General features: G+C 41.8%; 1 protein-coding gene across 10 annotated transcripts in view; it reads left to right on the forward strand.

Moving 5' to 3' along the window:
* The window catches only part of sbm (L-type amino acid transporter sobremesa), an 87,788-nt gene that overhangs the window by 37,059 nt on the left and 32,437 nt on the right, over window positions 1–18,292 (forward strand). For 8 of the 10 annotated variants that reach the window (XM_069303500.1, XM_069303494.1, XM_069303493.1 and 5 more), the window contains exons 2-4: window positions 5,678–5,869; window positions 9,265–9,366; window positions 14,030–14,272. In XM_069303500.1, the coding sequence (XP_069159601.1) occupies window positions 5,678–5,869; window positions 9,265–9,366; window positions 14,030–14,272 (537 nt within the window). The remainder of the gene's footprint in view (window positions 1–5,677; window positions 5,870–9,264; window positions 9,367–14,029; window positions 14,273–18,292) is intronic. The other 2 variants (XM_069303497.1, XM_069303496.1) reach the window with 1 other exon arrangement.

Genomic DNA, 18,292 nt, shown 5'->3' on the forward strand with positions numbered 1-18,292 from the left:
TGCTATCCCTTAATTCGAATATGTGGAGCAACTATAACTGTCGGTTATTGGCAGTTTAATTTGAATATAATAATGCTGTAACGGTCCGGTATCTAATTCTTGAAGATGGCGCCAAGAATGGTATACATATGTATAGGTGACTCGAGTATATGTGTCCATGTGTGAGTGTTGGAGCTGCCCCTACAAGGTCTGGTGGTGGTGGCTTGGGGTGCCAGTGGTGGCCTGGGTGCCAGTGGTGGCCTGGGTGCCAGTGGTGGCCTGGGTGCCAGTGGTGGCCTGGGTGCCAGTGGTGGCCTGGGTACCAGTGGTGGCCTGAGTGCCAACGGTGGCCTGAGTGCCAGTGGTGGCCTGGGTACCAGTGGTGGCCTGAGTGCCAACGGTGGCCTGAGTGCCAGGTGGTAGTGGCCTGGGTACCAGTGGTGACCTGGGTGCCAGTGGTGGCCTGGGTGCCAGGTGGTAGTGGCCTGGGTGCCAGTGGTGGCCTGGGTGCCAACGGTGGCCGGCCTCGCCTCCCTCACTCTTTTAGCAACAACGTCTGGCGCCAGGTACATGGGTGAGTCTCTGCTCCTCACTTCTATTTAAGTAACTCCTAGTACATTACTCTCGCTAATCTTCACAGTTACATCATTCTGTATACATGAAACTTAACACAAACAATTGAGTGTTTGAAAGCCTACATTTACGCCAAGAAATGGAAACCCAGCGGTTATTGCAAGACTTACACGAGGCTTGACAAAATTTTGTAGCCTAATGAACCCGTTATTAGCTTCTTCGGTGCTAAGATTTCCTAATATTTCATGAAATATGAACCTTAAGGAACCGTGTTTCAGCCTGCCCAGTTGCCCTTGAGGGCCAGTGAGTCAAAGAGATGGGAAGTTACAGAAAAAAAGTTTTCAAAATCCGCTGTAAACATACAGTGAAAAGGAATTTACACAGTTAACTACGGATGGAACTACTGAATATAAACTGTTGCACATGCAAGGAAAAAGATATGATTTGTTAATTTTTGTAGAGGGCACGGAAGAAAGGCAACAAGCAAACCTCAACTTCTAGGCCTTGTGTAATCCTTATATGTGCTAAATTAGGCCTAAGATTAGGTATATAGTGTCTGCAGTGTGGGGGGAGGGGGGGGGGAGGATCTGCAGTTTTAACAGTGGTGAAGGGACCCATTAACAAATGTGGTATATCTAGAGGCCTACGCTATACGCGAATTGTGATTAATGTAGCCAGTAAATAGTCCTATAATGAAAGTACTTACAACGATGAGGACTGTTGTACAAATATGGACGTGATGGACCAACAGAAAGTAGGCTTTTGAATGATTAAATTTGGACAAAATTGGCAAGTTTTTTCCTACTTTGCTACTGAAACCTAACCCTAACCTTCCTATGCCTAATTCACGTTATCTGAGGTCTGCTATAGTACATATATATGCTATAATAGGCCTTGGAATATTTAAGTTTGGTTTTATCTTTAATTTTCCCCGGACTCTCTAAAATGAATTGTACCCATCTACTTTCCATTTGTCCATCGCGTCGATATTTGTACGATGGTTCACATATGCAGGCGATGAGTCACAATAACGTGGCTAAAGTATGTTGACCAGACCACACACTAGAAGGTGAAGGGACGACGACGTTTCGGTCCGTCCTGGACCATTCTCAAGTCGATTGTCTTGAGAATGGTCCAGGACGGACCGAAACGTCGTCGTCCCTTCACCTTCTAGTGTGTGGTCTGGTCAACATGGTCCACATAGGTATAAAAATGCTATATTTTGAGGAGGATGGATTGGATGAATGATTGTCAATGGAGACGAGGAATAGATTAACGGTTTGAAACTCGTAAAATGCATACGCAGTTAGGCGGAAACAGTTACGCAAGTACCAATACTCCCCCCAATTTTGCTATCTTTCTTGACACTTGCTATCTTGCTTATCTCTCTCTCTCCTCCTCTGGGCTTTCTCTCCCTTGACTCATCTCTCCAGCCCTCGCGATTTCTCTTTGTCATTGCTCATCGACTTTTGAAAATCACATTTTAGAAGGAGCCAAAAGTTTGAACTTAGCAACACTCGCATAATTAGACCCAATGTTCGGGAGTTGTGTTCGTAGTGTGTTGCTGTTGTTTTACATTTAACTACTCAGAACGAAGTGTCCATGTAGCACGGTCTATGGTGAGCCCGTAAGGGGTCGTAGTGTGATTATTACCCGCTTATATCGTGAGTGTTTCACTCGTGCGAGTCAGATCTAAACACTAGCCTCACCTTCGTGTGTTCCGTATATATATATATATATATATATATATATATATATATATATATATATATATATATATATATATATATATATATATATATATATAAATATATATATATATATATATATATATATATATATATATATATATATATATATATATATATATATATATATATATGGTGGTATGTCTTTGTTTGCACTTACGGGCTATTCATGCCCGTGCCACCTCTTGGGTGACTTGATCTTTATCAATCATCTGTTTGCAGGCTGTGTTTGTTTGTAACCTTGGTTTAACGGATCACACACGCTGCTCTTTTGTTTCATCACACATGTCATTATTACCGCGGTATTATTCCTTCATAACTCGCGCCATTCATTGTTTTCACCCTTTATGGTCCACTATGGACTTGGTGTGGCTGATATTGTCAGGTTACAAAACTGAAAACAAAACGGCAATCGATCCCTGTTGCATTGTTGCAACCGTTTGGCATTTTTATCTCAAATAATAACTGCCTCTTCTGAATGGCGGTGATTGGAGTTGAACGAGTCAACAATGTACGGCTCTTTTTGGTTACTGGGGGTGAGATAGGGGAAGGGGGGGGGCGAATAGGGGGCAACAATTGGGGCTCTCGGAATGAAAAGGGGATTTAAGGTTGTTAGGGAGCTGGGGCCAGATTCACGAAACAGTTACGCAAGCACTTACGAACCTGTACATCTTTCCTCAATCTTTGACGGCTTTGGTTACATTTATTAAACAGTTTACAAGCATGAAAACTTGCCAATCAACTGTTGGTATTGTTATAAACAGGCTCTCCCGGTGCTTCAGAGCTCATTAACTGTTTAATAATTGTAAACAAAGCCGCCAAAGATTGAGAAAAGAGGGACAGGTTCGTAAGTGCTTGCGTAACTGGTTCGTGAATTTGGCCCCTGGTTAGGCTATGAGGTTTGTGAAAGGCGGAAATCAACTATCAACAATGCGTCAGGTCGAGGAATTCCCTGAAAATGTGACTTATTAGGAGAGTATGCATCTCCTTCTGTAGGGTTTATTTAACCAGGTGGATTTTTTTGTGACACATGGAGATCTTCTTGAGGTTATCTTGAGATGATTTCGGGGCTTTTAGTGTCCCCGCGGCCCGGTCCTCGACCAGGCCTCCACCCCCAGGAAGCAGCCCGTGACAGCTGACTAACTCCCAGGTACCTATTTTACTGCTAGGTAACAGGGGCATTCAGGGTGAAAGAAACTTTGCCCATTTGTTTCTGCCTCGTGCGGGAATCGAACCCGCGCCACAGAATTACGAGTCCTGCGCGCTATCCACCAGGCTACGAGATAACCCGACCCGTTATCATAATTGTCAGCATTGATTAACATGTCTGCTGTCTTCATTGTACTCTGGCTCGCATGCACATACGCGCGCACACGTGCATACAGAGGCTGGCAAGACTTGAAACTTAGTATAGCGTATTGAATACATTCTTTAATTTGTTCAGCCTTTTATGATAATAAATCTGAAAATTGTATACATGATAGAAGATAAACACAACATTTTTCAGGGTTCGTCAAGTGTTTTCTCTGAAGAATGTATGTAATTGTTTGAATTTTTAGATAAATAGTGTGATAATTACCTTTTTTGCTAGTTCAATTTTTTCCCTACATACTGGTGACTAAATTATTTCTTATATACCCAATTGGAATGTCCATTTGGCTAATTTGTTAACTCGAGACGGGTTATTTTTCTCTCATTTGGAGCGAGTATTGACCAGTACTAGCGAGGCGGCCCCAGTCACCCCCACTCTGAGGTAAACAGCCTTGTGTTAGGTGGATAGTGTGAGTTAATATGTCGCCCCTTCTGCTGTACCTTGTTCTTACCTTCCGCCTGCATTCCCTCTCTCTCCCTTCCTTCATTCCTTCTTTCATTCCGTCCTCTCCTCCCTCACTGCTACGCTGTCATTGAATATGTGTGGGTGTGGGGTAGCCTAGTACACGAGGCTACAATGGTAGTTGACAGCTAGGGTCTCAAGGCACAAGAGATGGTCGCTAACTCTTTACTCTATTCACTCTAGTCCACGCTTACTCTATTCACTCTGATCCACGCTTACCCTAACACCCCCTTAGCGCCGCGCTTTTAATAATTTGTGGATTTTTTTTTTCATTTTAGGGCAGAATTTTGGGAAAAGATGATTCGAATTATTGGTTTATTTAAGATATTTTGAAATGCTGTTTAATGCTGCAAGATTTTGCAGCATTATTAATTGCGGTTTGCTCTGAATCATTGTTTTGTTGATACTAGATATTTATTATGTTCTAATATATTTGTGGATTGTGAGTATGAGGTGCGTCTGGTGAGGGATTCCCGGTGAGTGACACTATTCAACACCCTGTTCTTGTTTAAGATTCCCTACCTGGAACAAAAAGTTCCAAGTAGCACGGGCTATGGTGAGCCCTTACTCTATGTATTCAACACCCGTTCTTGGTCATATCTGCTTTTGAAGTTGTGGATAAAAGTGGCTTTAACATTATGCCAGCCATTGGACTTGTTGATCAACCACGCCTGGTGCCAACACTTCTCTATCTTGAACTTGTAAGTGTTATATTTCAGTTGCTTTGTCGAGACACTGTCCGCCGTCTCATTGTTTTGTGTGTTGGGTAAACTGTATTGATTTAGATGTGTGTGTGGGAGGGGGGGGGGAAGGTTTCCTTGTGTATATATATATATATATATATATATATATATATATATATATATATATATATATATATATATATATATATATATATATATATATATATATATATTTATGACAGTGTCAGACCACGGAGGAGGAATTGAAACAAGAATTTTCCTTAAGTACCTTCGTATTTAATAGTACATTTTTAGAAGGATTAATAATACATCTTCAGAATAATACATATTCATCCTTCTGAAGATGTATTATTAAATACGAAAGTACTTAAGGAAATTCCTGTTTCAATTCGTCCTCGGTGGTCTGACACTGTCACACTTATCATGTGTTTATTTTTGTGATTTACATACACATATATTTATATATATTGTCACTGTGATGTCAGCTTTTTATAGGTCGATTCATTTTTCAGATGTTCCAAGCTATGTCAACTGTTTGGTGATAATGTTGCTGCAATAATCTACTACATTATGTATTCCCCCCATAATGCGCCCCACTCCCCCTCCCCCCTCACTTCCCTCCCCCCCACTTCCCTCCCCCCCCCATCACTTCCCTCTCCCCCCTCACATGTATATGAGTGGGATTGGGTGGTTATAGATAGGAGCTGCCTCGTATGGGCAAGTAGGCCTTCTGCAGTTGCCTTTATTCTTATGTTCTTATGTTCTCTCCCTCACTTCCCCCTCCCCCTATCTTCCCCCCTCCCTTATCGCCCCTGACTAAGCCATTATCTCCGTTGCAGGACATGAGGGCGTGGGGAGCAGTGAGAATGTCCGGGGCCGAGGGCCGCGCCTCCAGAGGTCAGAGGGCCAAGCTGAAGGAGGCAAGTGTGCAGGTGTGGAGGGGGGCAGACCAGCTCCGAATGACGCTGTTAACCTCGAGAGGAGGGTGGGACTCCTCAGTGGGGTTGCTCTGATTGTCGGGACTATGATTGGTAAGTGTCAATCTTCGCTCTTGATAGTGATTGGTGTTTGTTTTCAGGGCTCCTAAACCTCTGGGGCTAGATTGTTTTCAGGGCCCTGAAAACCTCTGGGGCTAGATTGTTTTCAGGGCCCTGAAAACCTCTGGGGCTAGATTGTTTTCAGGGCCCTGAAAACCTCTGGGGCTAGATTGTTTTTAGGGCCCTGAAAACCTCTGGGGCTAGATTGTTTTCAGGGCCCTGAAAACCTCTGGGGCTAGATTGTTTTCAGGGCCCTGAAAACCTCTGGGGCTAGATTCACGATGTAGTTACGCAAACACTTACGAACCTGGGGCCAGATTGACGAAAGCACTTACGCAAGCACTTACGAACGTGTCCATCTTTCCTCAATCTTTGACGGCTTTAGTTAACATTTATTAAACAGTTTACAAGCATGAAAACTTCCCATTCAACTGTTGTTATTGTTATAAACAGCCTCCTGGTGCTTCCGAGCTCATTAACTGTTTAATAATTGTAAACAAATTCGCCAAAAATTAAGAAAAGATGTACAGGTTCGTAAGTGCTTTCGTGAATCTGGCCCCTGTACATCTTTTCTCAATCTTTGGCGGTTTTGTTTACAATTATCAAACAGTTAAGGAGCTTCGAAACAACAGGATGATGTTTATAACAATAACAACCGTTGATTGGCAAGTTTTCATTCATGTAAACTGTTTAATAGATGTAACCCAAAGCCGTCAAAGATTGAGGAAAGATGTACGTGTTCGTAAGTACTTGCGTAACTGCTTAGTGAATCCGGCCCCTGGCTGGCCCACTAAGTGTTATTTGTTTCTGTTTTGTATTGGTTTGATTGGTCCGGGGGAATGTGTGTTTAAGTGTCGTGATTGGTTAGTCTTGCTGATGATTGTGAAGGGTGTATGGCTAGACCGAGCTATGATTAGATAAGGTATGTTTGATACCGTGATTGGTTAGCTATTGTTTGCTACGGTGATTGGTAGGTACCATGAGCCTTTGTTTGTTACAAACGTATAAATGGTTGTGTTGTAAGGATGAGAGGAGGTGGGTGATTGGCAGCAGCATGATTGGGCTATTAGCGAAGACGTCATAAAGTTGATTGGTTTAGAGTGAGGTGTTGTAAGAAATGGCTATAGATTACAATAGCCTATAGTTAAAAGATAGTTAAATTATAATAGCCTATAGTTAAAAGATAGTTAAATTACAATAGCCTATAGTTAAAAGATAGTTAAATTATAATAGCCTATAGTTAAAAGATAGTTAAATTATAATAGCCTATAGTTAAAAGATAGTTAAATTACAATAGCCTATAGTTAAAAGATAGTTAAATTATAATAGCCTATAGTTAAAAGATAGTTAAATTATAATAGCCTATAGTTAAAAGATAGTTAAGTTACAATAGCCTATAGTTAAAAGATAGTTAAATTATAATAGCCTATAGTTAAAAGATAGTTAAATTACAATAGCCTATAGTTAAAAGATAGTTAAATTATAATAGCCTATAGTTAAAAGATTGTTAAATTATAAGAGCCTATAGTTAAAAGATAGTTAAATTACAATAGCCTATAGTTAAGAGATATTTAAATTATAATAGCCTATAGTTAAAAGATAGTTAAATTATAATAGCCTATAGTTAAAAGATAGTTAAATTACAATAGCCTATAGTTAAAAGATAGTTAAATTATAATAGCCTATAGTTAAAAGATAGTTAAATTATAATAGCCTATAGTTAAAAGATAGTTAAATTACAATAGCCTATAGTTAAAAGATAGTTAAATTACAATAGCCTATAGTTAAGAGATATTTAAATTATAATAGCCTATAGTTAAAAGATAGTTAAATTACAATAGCCTATAGTTAAAAGATAGTTAAATTACAATAGCCTATAGTTAAGAGATATTTAAATTATAATAGCCTATAGTTTTGTAGATTCCAAACGAATCTACTTAATTATTTAAATACACTGAATTAGAGCAAAAACAGGAGAAAGTTAAGTCTTTTACTAAATCGAAGAGCACTTTTGATGTTTGTTTTTAGTTATAAAAGTGAAAATTAAAATATATACATGGAGAGTAAAACAATATTTTCAAGAAAAATTTTGATTTTGATACAAAATTTGGACTCTTCAAGCAAGCATAAGACCGGAAGTGCTCTACCTCTGGTCTGTGCCGTAATGGCTGACCTGTTCTTGAGAAGTCTTGAGCCTTTCTTATCATTGTAACTTGTAGTAATGGTTTAAATGTGCGGTAGACTGGCCAGATGTAATATCTACGCCGTTTTCACATTCTATAATTATGCACTCCAGGTGTGTGTGTGTGTGTGTGTGTGTGTGTGTGTGTGTGTGTGTGTGTGTGTGTGTGTGTGTAATTACCTAAGTGTAGTTACAGGATGAGAGCTACGCTCGTGGTGTCCCGTCTTCCCAGCACTCTTTGTCATATAACGCTTTGAAACTACTAACGGTCTTGGCCTCCTTCACCTTCTCTTGTGTGTGTGTGTGTGTGTGTGTGTGTGTGTGTGTGTGTGTGTGTGTGTGTGTGTGTGTGTGTGTGTGTGTGTATGTGTGTGTGTGTGTTTGATTTCCATATATTCCAGATTTAATCTGAATTATATTACATAAACCATAAGTATTTTATCGGGAATATGTATACATCATTGCCATGCTTTTTAATGATAAACTTAGCCCACAGCTGTTTTATGTATTGTTGAAACTCACAATCATGCTGTCTTTGTGTGTATATATTATAACTTTAGTAGTTCATATATAATGGTCACCAGATTACGGGTGCACCATTTCTTTTAAGTATCAATATTTGTTTCTGGCAGACACATCTTCAGATAGTCTGAAGATGAAGTCATTTTCATTTGTCTGAAGATAATGAAGTCATCTTCAGACAAAAGAAGATTCAGACTATGTTCAGACATAGTCTGAATGCTCATAGACTATGTTCAGACATAGTCTGAACATAGGACATAGAACATAGTCTTTTGAACTATCTTCAAAAGAAGATTCAGACTATTGATGAATGATTGATGATTGATGAATGACTTTATCATCTTCAGACTATGAAAATCTTCATAGTCTGAAGATGATGAAGTCATTCGTTCTTCATCATTGAAAATGATGAAGTCATTTTCAATGACTTCATCTTCTCTCGAATCATTCCCAAGCTCCTTCATACCTCGAACCCACACCCGGGCAGCGCCCGTCCCAAGGAGGTGAGACCTCTCTACCTTTCCTGCATATATGAATGGAGATTCACCATTCATTGCTATCATTAACTGCAATTGTGAATGCGTTCGTAGCCTACACGTGACAATTGCACACAGGAAAGCAACTTTCTCCGCCTCATACATTGAAAGACTTAAGTGTTGTTTTAATTTTGTGTACTGTCTTTCAGGGTCAGGAATCTTTGTAAGCCCGAAGGGTCTGCTAGAACGCACTGGGAGCGTGGGCTTGTCTCTCGTCGTATGGGCTGCTTGCGGCGGCCTCTCCCTCCTTGGTGAGTCCCCTCAGTGTCATGTATCCTCCCTCAGTGTCATGTATCCTCTCCAGTGTCACGTATCCTCTTGTGTGTTAGTGGCACACCCCCCCCCCCCCTCCTTGATGAGTCCCCTCAGTGTCATGTATCCTCCCTCAGTGTCATGTATCCCCCTTCAGTGTCATGTATACTCCCTCAGTGTCATGTATCATCTCCAGTGCCACGTATCCTCTTGTGTGTTAGTGGCACCACCCCACCCCCCTCCTTGGTTAGTCCCATCAGTGTCGTTTATCCTCCCTCAGTGTCATGTATCCTCCCTCAGTGTCATGTATCCTCTCCAGTGCCACGTATCCTCTTGTGTGTTAGTGGCACCCCCCACCCCCACCCTCCTCGAGTCCTTCACGGAAGGCTGTGTGTGTGACTCCAAAATACTGTTAGTCCACTCGAGTCATTATTTAGACACTCGTGTCGCTGTTATCCAAGTCATTTTAGTTATTAAGTTGCTAGTTACGAAACGTTAATTAGCTTAGGTATTTCGAGCGTCACGAGTGGCTTGGATAGTCGCTATTATTAGCGAGCGCCTTCATGAGAGCTTCCCAAGCGCGGGAGGACAGTCGCCGACTCATCATGGTGTATCTCAGACTCATCACCAGAACAGGTTATAAGGACACATGATGGATCATTTAGGGTGATTCACTTAAAGAAATTATAGACAACATTCATCAAGCATTTACGTGGGTGCTCTTTACGAAACACGTACATCTTTTCTCAATCATAGCGGCTTAGTTTACGTTTGTTGAAGAGTTTGTGAGCTCCGAAGCACTACGAGGTCGTTTATAAGAGGAATGACTTTGGGTGGAGAATGACCTCATGCTCGTAGTGTATTTAATATAGACATAAAGTTGGCAGGACTGAGGAAAGATTTCCTTAGAGTAAACTCTTAAAGACGCTGATGGATCTCGATTGAGTTCTTTTAAATGTATCACTCAGTTGAGTGACACCGTCCACAAGTGGTTGGGCACCATTCCTTTCCCCCGTCCCATCCCAAATCCTTATCCTGACCCTTTCCAAGTGCTGTATAATCGTAATGGCTTGGCGCTTTCCCTTGATAATTCCTCCTCCTCAGTTGAGTGACAATGGGTCCTTGATGAATCCTTGTCAGATGACTTTTGTTCCCTGTAGTCAGGTAGTCCCCGAAGACGACCACTTGTCGTGTCTAAGGTGGTTCCTCGTGAACCCTAAGGAGGGGTTCTTCCTCAAGAGATTAAAAGGTGAATGAATCTTTAGAGTTACTGATCATTCATGGACTGTGGGTTAGGTAATGTGTTGTAAGGGTTGAGAGGTGGTGGAGTTATCTTGAGACTATGACCCTTGGACTCCTGCCAGTACGTCTGAGACTGTGAAAGATGACTCTGGAATCTCGCGCGAGTCATATTAACCAAGATGTAAATGATCAGTCGTCACCTTCGTCCATTGGCGGGTGAACTATAGCCATTCATGCCTTGTGGGCCACTGTGACGTCACTGCGCGGCTTCTATTTAGGGCGGCGGCGGGCTGGTACCAGGCTGCCAAGATTTGTATGAATTTAACTTGTTAATGTTGATGTCAGTGTGCTGACGTCAGACGGAGACTCGTTTTTTGTTCGTGCGTCCGGCGGTGGCTTTGGCTTCGTTGTTGTACAGCGTCCCCGTAGCACACTCGGCTTCATTCTCCTCTCACCATCGGCAGTTTGGGTTCGAATCCCGGGCGGGATAGAAATGATGGCCACATTTCCTTTCATCTAATGCTCCTGTCTACCTAGCAGTAAATTGGTACCCAGGAGTTAGTCAGCTTGTTGTGGGGCTGCATCCTAAGGGGAGGGGGGGGGGCAGTAGTTGGACCTTAGGGGGGTCCTCGATATAGGTCTAACATGTATATACACAGGCTGCCTGTCCCCCGACGAAATAAGTTATTCTTATTAGGCATCTCTCGCACTGTTAACTGTTAGGCTTATCCAGGTCCCCCATGCAAAGGAGAGATTGTCAGTGGTCACCCAATCGGGTACTAGCCACACCCAACAGTGCTTGATAGACTGAACACGCGATGTATGAATTCAGTCACAAAAGTCGGAATAAGATGCTATTAACATTTCTCAAGTGCTGTTACCTTGTCTCGGGAAATCATTGAATCATGTGGACGCTCTCTTTAGTCTCCAAAATTAATCATTAATGACACTACACACAGAAATCACAATAGCGTGATGCATCAAATGAACAAATCCACAAGGGCCGTGACGAGGATTCGAACCTGCGTCCGGGAGCATCCCAGACACTGCCTTAATCGACTGAGCTATACCCTATCGTAGCTCAGTCGATTAAGGCAGCGTCTGGAATGCTCTCGGACGTAGGTTCGAATCCTCGTCACGGCCCTTGTGGATTTGTTCATTTAATCATTTCTGGTTTGTGTTTGAAGTCATTTAATATTCGGTAACTGTCCAATGGTGCTCAAATAAATATTGAAGGTGTTGGTACGGGGTTATGATAAAGGTATTATTGAAATATAAGTTACGTTTTGCTCGTCCTAAAACAAATAAGTTCGGGGTAGGTCAGTGCTTGTAATCTTGTATAGTTAGGGCGGGTAACAGGCATAAAAGAAACAGTCTGTGTATCCCAAACCATCCTTCTAAAATTATAGTACTTTCATCTACTCAACCACTTGGACTGGTTGGTAGAGAGACGACTTCGCTCCTTACAAATCGGCGTTCAATCCCCCGATGTTCAGGGTAGTTGGCCACCATTCCTTCCCTCAGTCTTATCCTAAATCCTTATCCTCGTATCTCTTCCCAGTGTTATATAGGCGAGCCGCCTTAGTTCTTTCTCCTGATAATTATCTGGCCATATTCGGTCGAAGGTACAAAACTGGACTTAAACAGTCAACAATGTACACGTTTTGTTCCGGTACTTTCGTCCATGGCACGAAATAAGTCGACCAAAAAGGCACCTTAAGCATTCCTGGACCTAGTATAGCTGACAAATGTATTAGGCTTAAGATCACGTATATTAGGCCTAGGAATGCTGGGACAGATTAGGTTATATTGTTTAGCACATTTCCAGTGTTAAGATTGCCATTTAGGCTAAATAACTAACACAATATGTGAACCGTTTTGAGCTCACAGCTCATTAGTGTACGTTTGACGAAATTGGTGCTATAAGTACTAACCCTTTTTGGAGGAATGAGGTGAATATAGAGTACAATAGTTTATTCAAGTCAAACGTGGGTTGGTATGTCCGTGGACTTTCGTACAATATTCTTATTTTGATATTTTTAAACTTTTGTTATTTAATAATAATAATAATAATATTTTATTTAGGAAAAGTACATACATAGTTGCAGTTACAAACATTCTGATTGATTTATAGATTTGATGTTTGCCTTTCATATACTGTGTTTATTTTTTATTTATAGATTTGATGCCTTTTATATACTGGATTTCTTTAAAAGTTTTTTGGATTAAAATGTAATTGTATCCTGCAAACCTTTATGCAATATTGATTAATTTATGTTAAAAATAAATGTTATTGATTCAACATTTTTCATTGAATATTCATAAAATTGTTTTTCATCCAACACAGGGACACTACGGTATGATATTACTGTGTTTGTTGTTTCAGATGTCTGATGGAATGTGATGGCGATGCTAATAATATATGTACTGTACCATGTATATATAATATGTGCGAGTTCTGTATATAAATATGGTCAATTTTATTTTCTACTCTGATGCTTTCCTTGGGACGTTATCTTGGTGTGTGGCGACTGCTGTGTGTGGGGATACTGACGACTTCAACGATATCAACTCAACGATATCAACTCCTGCGTGGTTATCTCATGGACGTCTCCGGACCACCATCGTCACTACTGCTGCTGCTGCTATCTCCACTTTCTCTCCCTACGTCTCTCTCTGTGTGCAAAATATAACTCTTGTGTCTTGTCGTACTTCGTTTTGTAAATTATTACTAAATTTGACACTGTTGTACCCGTTTCTTCTCCCGTTGTTTGCGACCCTACTGCTGGTGCTGGAACTTGTCTACTGTTGGATGGTCATGATTAACATTCTACGACTTAACCCCTTCCTCCTCCACTGTTCGATGTTGTATGGCAACCCCTCCTCCTCCCTCTCCCTGTATACCATCTTATTCTGGTATATGGCAATTCGAACCCCTCCCCCACTGTATGACAACCCCCCCCTCCCCTCTCCCTGTATACCACCTTATTCTGGTATATGGCAATTCGAACCCCTCCCCCACTGTATGGCAACCCCCCCTCCCCTCTCCCTGAATACCACCTTATTCTGGTATATGGCAATTCGAACCCCTCCCCCACTGTATGACAACCCCCCTCCCCCTCTCCCTGTATACCACCTTATTCTGGTATATGGCAATTCGAACCCCTCCCCCACTGTATGACAACCCCCCTCCCCCTCTCCCTGTATACCACCTTATTCTGGTATATGGCAATTCGAACCTCTCCCCATCCCCTGTACACTACCCTCCCCCACTGTGTGGCAACCCCCCCTCCCTGTCCCTGTATACCACCTTATTCTGGTATATGGCAATTCGAACCCCTCCCCCACTGTATGACGACTCGACCCCCCTGCCCGATCTACTGTATAACCCTCTGTGTACCCTGCGACGACTGGCCACAGGGGCGCTGTGTTACGTTGAGTTGGGCTGCATGATCCCTTCCTCGGGAGCAGAACACACATATTTCCTGACGGCGTTCGGTCACCTGCCGGCATTCCTCTTTGCCTGGGTGTCCATCATCCTGCTCAAGCCCGCCATGCTGGCCATCATCTGCCTCTCCTTCTCCAAGTACCTCGTCGAAGCCTTCGCCTCGGACTGTGAGCCTCCGCTGATGGCCATACAGCTTTTGGGTGCTCTTACTATTGGTGAGGCCAGGACGAGAGTGGCTTGGGGGGTGAGGGTGCAACCCGTTTTCGCAAATTTGTAAAGTCAATATTGACTTACTAAATAAGTGCATAGGTGACATACTAAACATAATAGATACCCTTAAAAAGCTTCATAGAAAACACCGACCTTACCTAACCTTGTTAGTATCTTAAGATAAGCATCTTATAGCTTCGTAATTAAAATTATTACTTAACCTATACCTATAATAGGTTAAGTAACAATTGTAATTACGAAGCTATAAGATGCTTATCTTAAGATACTAACAAGGTTAGGTAAGGTCGGTGTTTTCTATGAATCTTTTTAAGGGTATCTATTATGTTTAGTATATCACCTATGCACGTAGTTAATAAGTCAATATTGACTATACGAATTTGCGAGAACGGGTTGTATTGACTATACGAATTTGCGAGAACGGGTTGGAGGGTGGAGGTTATTGGGCACCCCTGACTATGAATGAGGCTTGGTATGGTGCACGATAGTGAGGGTGTACTTTACATTAGCTTGAGGTTACCTTGAGGTGCTTCTGGGGCTTAGCGTCCCCGCGGCCCCGGTCGTCGACCAGGCCTCCTTGTTGCTGGACTGATCAACCAGGCTGTTGGACGCGGCTGCTCGCAGCCTGACGTATGAGTCACAGCCTGGTTGATCAGGTATCCTTTGGAATACCTGATCCACCCACTGGTTTTGTTCGAACCACATTAGCTTTATTTTAGTTATCAACAGTTTGATCCAATTGAAAGTATGAAATGCAAGTTAGGCTTTAATAAAACTGAATGTCAAAGCTGACTAGATGAAAATAATAGGGATGGCCACGTTTTTGGTTCCTAGGTATCAAGTATTATCAATATGTGAAGCTAAACAGTTTTAATGCAGAGATAACGATCGATAGCGCAAGACCCGTAGCGCCACCCTTCACAATATATCAAAGGACAAACGATTAACAATGATAATGTCACATTATTCATAGTTTTAAAACTAGATATGATAGGGAAGTAGGACAGAAGTCATTGCTTTAAAGTAACAACCCGTGCCTAGAAAGGCGGGAGCCAAGAGCCAGTGCTCGATCCTGCAGGCACAAATAGGCGAGGACAATCATATTCCTTTATATTGTTAGACAGCCTACCAAACACGAATGGAGAGACGCAGGAAAAGGAGAAGAATTAGGTGAGAGTAGGGAAGAAGGATGCAGAATATAGACCTATCCTTAAAATAATAATCCACAGTCGTTATAGCTATGGACTGTTGCTGCTTCAGAGCATATTTATGATAGAAAACATTTTTATTATACAAGAATATACAACCCCCGTTCATGACCAGACCACACACTAGAAGGTGAAGGGACGACGACGTTTCGGTCCGTCCTGGACCATGAGAATGGTCCAGGACGGACCGAAACGTCGTCGTCCCTTCACCTTCTAGTGTGTGGTCTGGTCATCATACTTTAGCCACGTTATTGTGACTCATCGCCAACCCCGTTCATATTTCTGATCATGTAATCATCAGAGTATGTACGTGTGCAAACCTTTGTATTTTCTTTGTACTGCATATAAATCAAAATCAAGTGATGGGGGGAGGGGGGGAAGGAGTGGGGAGAAAAGTATATGAAGGCAGACTGTCTTCATAAACAAACGGCAAAGTCCATTCCATGCACCCGTCAAACCCCCCCCCCCTGTTTATGATTGAAAAACCATTTACCCACAACTCGCAATTGATGACGTTCGAACACTTCCCGAACAAGTACTTCGTGGGCAACTTTTGTTCGAACCACAACACTAAATGCTTCACCCACGTACTACAAATACAAATAAAAGCCAACAGAACCTAAACCTAACCTAACCTAACCAGTGCCTAAATATACACAATGTGCTAATATATAATAATTTATATTTGAGAAAATTACTATTTTGAATGAATAATGTTAAAATTTATGAGTGCGTCTTTGGGGTCGACCGCTGGATAGAATGGACTTGGTCTGAGGAAGGAGGTGTGTGTGGATGTGGGTATGAGAGGGGGGAGAGGGTGGGTGGATGTGGGTATGAGAGGGGGAGAGGGTGGGTGGATGTGGGTATGAGAGTGGGAGAGGGTGGGTGGATGTGGGTATGAGAGGGTGGGTGGATGTGGGTATGAGAGGGGGAGAGGGTGGGTGGATGTGGGTATGAGAGGGGGGAGAGGGTGGGTGGATGTGGGTATGAGAGGAGGGAGAGGGTGGGTGGATGTGGGTATGAGAGGGGAAAGGGTGGGTGGATGTGGGTATGAGAGGGGAGAGGGTGGGTGGATGTGGGTATGAGAGGGGGAGAGGGTGGGTGGATGTGGGTATGAGAGGGGGGAGAGGGTGGGTGGATGTGGGTATGAGAGGGTGGATGAGGAGGATAAGAGATAATAATGTTTACAATTCATTGTCTTATACAAGACAACGGCCCGTCTACATGTTTCCTAGTACAGTATTTTCATATTAAAGTTAAAGCTCAATTCTAGAGCACAAGTTTTCCCTCTGTGAATGTATACACAGCTTGGCATTGACGTATAATAATGGTTTACCCGAGTTTACCTAACTGGTTTGTTGAGCAGTTGATACGACCACACCCAGCGACGGAATTACTTAGCCTTCATCACCTTCCCTTTGTAAATTTGGATTAAATAGACATTTTTACAAGGAACACAGTTCAAAAAAACCTTCATTACCATAGCAACACCAATTACATCGTACAGGTTCTTAATTTATTGTTTAATCTGCATGCTTTATTGTTTATTGGCCATTATATATAGATTTTTTTATTTACGTTCTCGTTTATAATTTAAAATTAGCTCGTTGTTACCATCTAGTAGTCACTATGCTAGCTAGTGTAATGGTGTTATACTGCATGTTTGACTAACACCAGTTTTTAAAGTTTTATAGTTTGGGGTTTAATGTTTTCTCTTCAGAGTTATCAGGTTGTGGCTTTTTGTTGTTGTTGGTGTATTCACCTAGTTGTTTTCCCCTAGTTGTACTTGCGGGGGTTGAGCTCTGCTCTTTCGGCCCGCCTGTCAACTGTCAATCAACTTTTTTTTTTCCTCAACACAAACACATCCTCCTCCAAGATGCAGCCCCTAACAGCTGTCTAACTCCCAGGTACCTATTTACTGCTAGGTAACAGGTGCATCAGGGTGAAAGAATATCTGCCCATTTATTTTCCACCGTCGTTAAGGATCAAACCCGGACACCTAGGATTACGAGTCCCAAGTGCTGTCCACTCAGCCATTGGCCCCCTGTGTGTGAAGGGGAGGGAGGGGTGTAAGGCTTGCAGGCTGTACTCACTCAATTGTGCTTGAGGGAGTTGAGCTTCAGCTCTGGTTCCACCTCTTAACAGTCAGTTAACTGGTATACACATTCCTGAGTCTACTGGGCTTTATCATATCTACATTTGAAACTGGAGTCAGCCTCCACCACATCACAGCCTAGTACAATCCGTTTGGTAATTACTGCGACGCTGAAAAATTTCTTTCTACTGTCAGTGGGGGCTCATTTGAGTACTCTGTTTCCACATGTTCTCCTTCTTGTTTGTATCACCTGTTTTTAATAATGTCTTTATCAACCCTGTATATATATATAATATATATATATATAATATATATATATATATATATAAATATATATATATATATATATATATATATATATATATATATATATATATATATATATATATATATATATGTATATATATATATGGTTGTATAACATACAAAATAATCTGAGGATTTTGTATGTATTAATCATGTCTCCCCTAACTCTTGTGTCGTCCAGCAACATGAGGTTTAATTCCCATACTCTTTCCTTGTTGCTCATACCCCTCAGCCTTGGGTACTAGTCGGGTGGCATACCCTCAAACCATCTTCAATTTAGTCTTGTGCTTGACTAGATATGGAGTCCATGCTAGATACAAACTCCATGCTAGAGCTGCATACTCCAGGATATGTCTGACATATGTGGTATATATGGTTCTAAATGGTTCCTTACTCAA

This window comes from Procambarus clarkii, chromosome 50 (genome assembly GCF_040958095.1).
Source record: "Procambarus clarkii isolate CNS0578487 chromosome 50, FALCON_Pclarkii_2.0, whole genome shotgun sequence".
Lineage (NCBI taxonomy): Eukaryota > Metazoa > Arthropoda > Malacostraca > Decapoda > Cambaridae > Procambarus > Procambarus clarkii.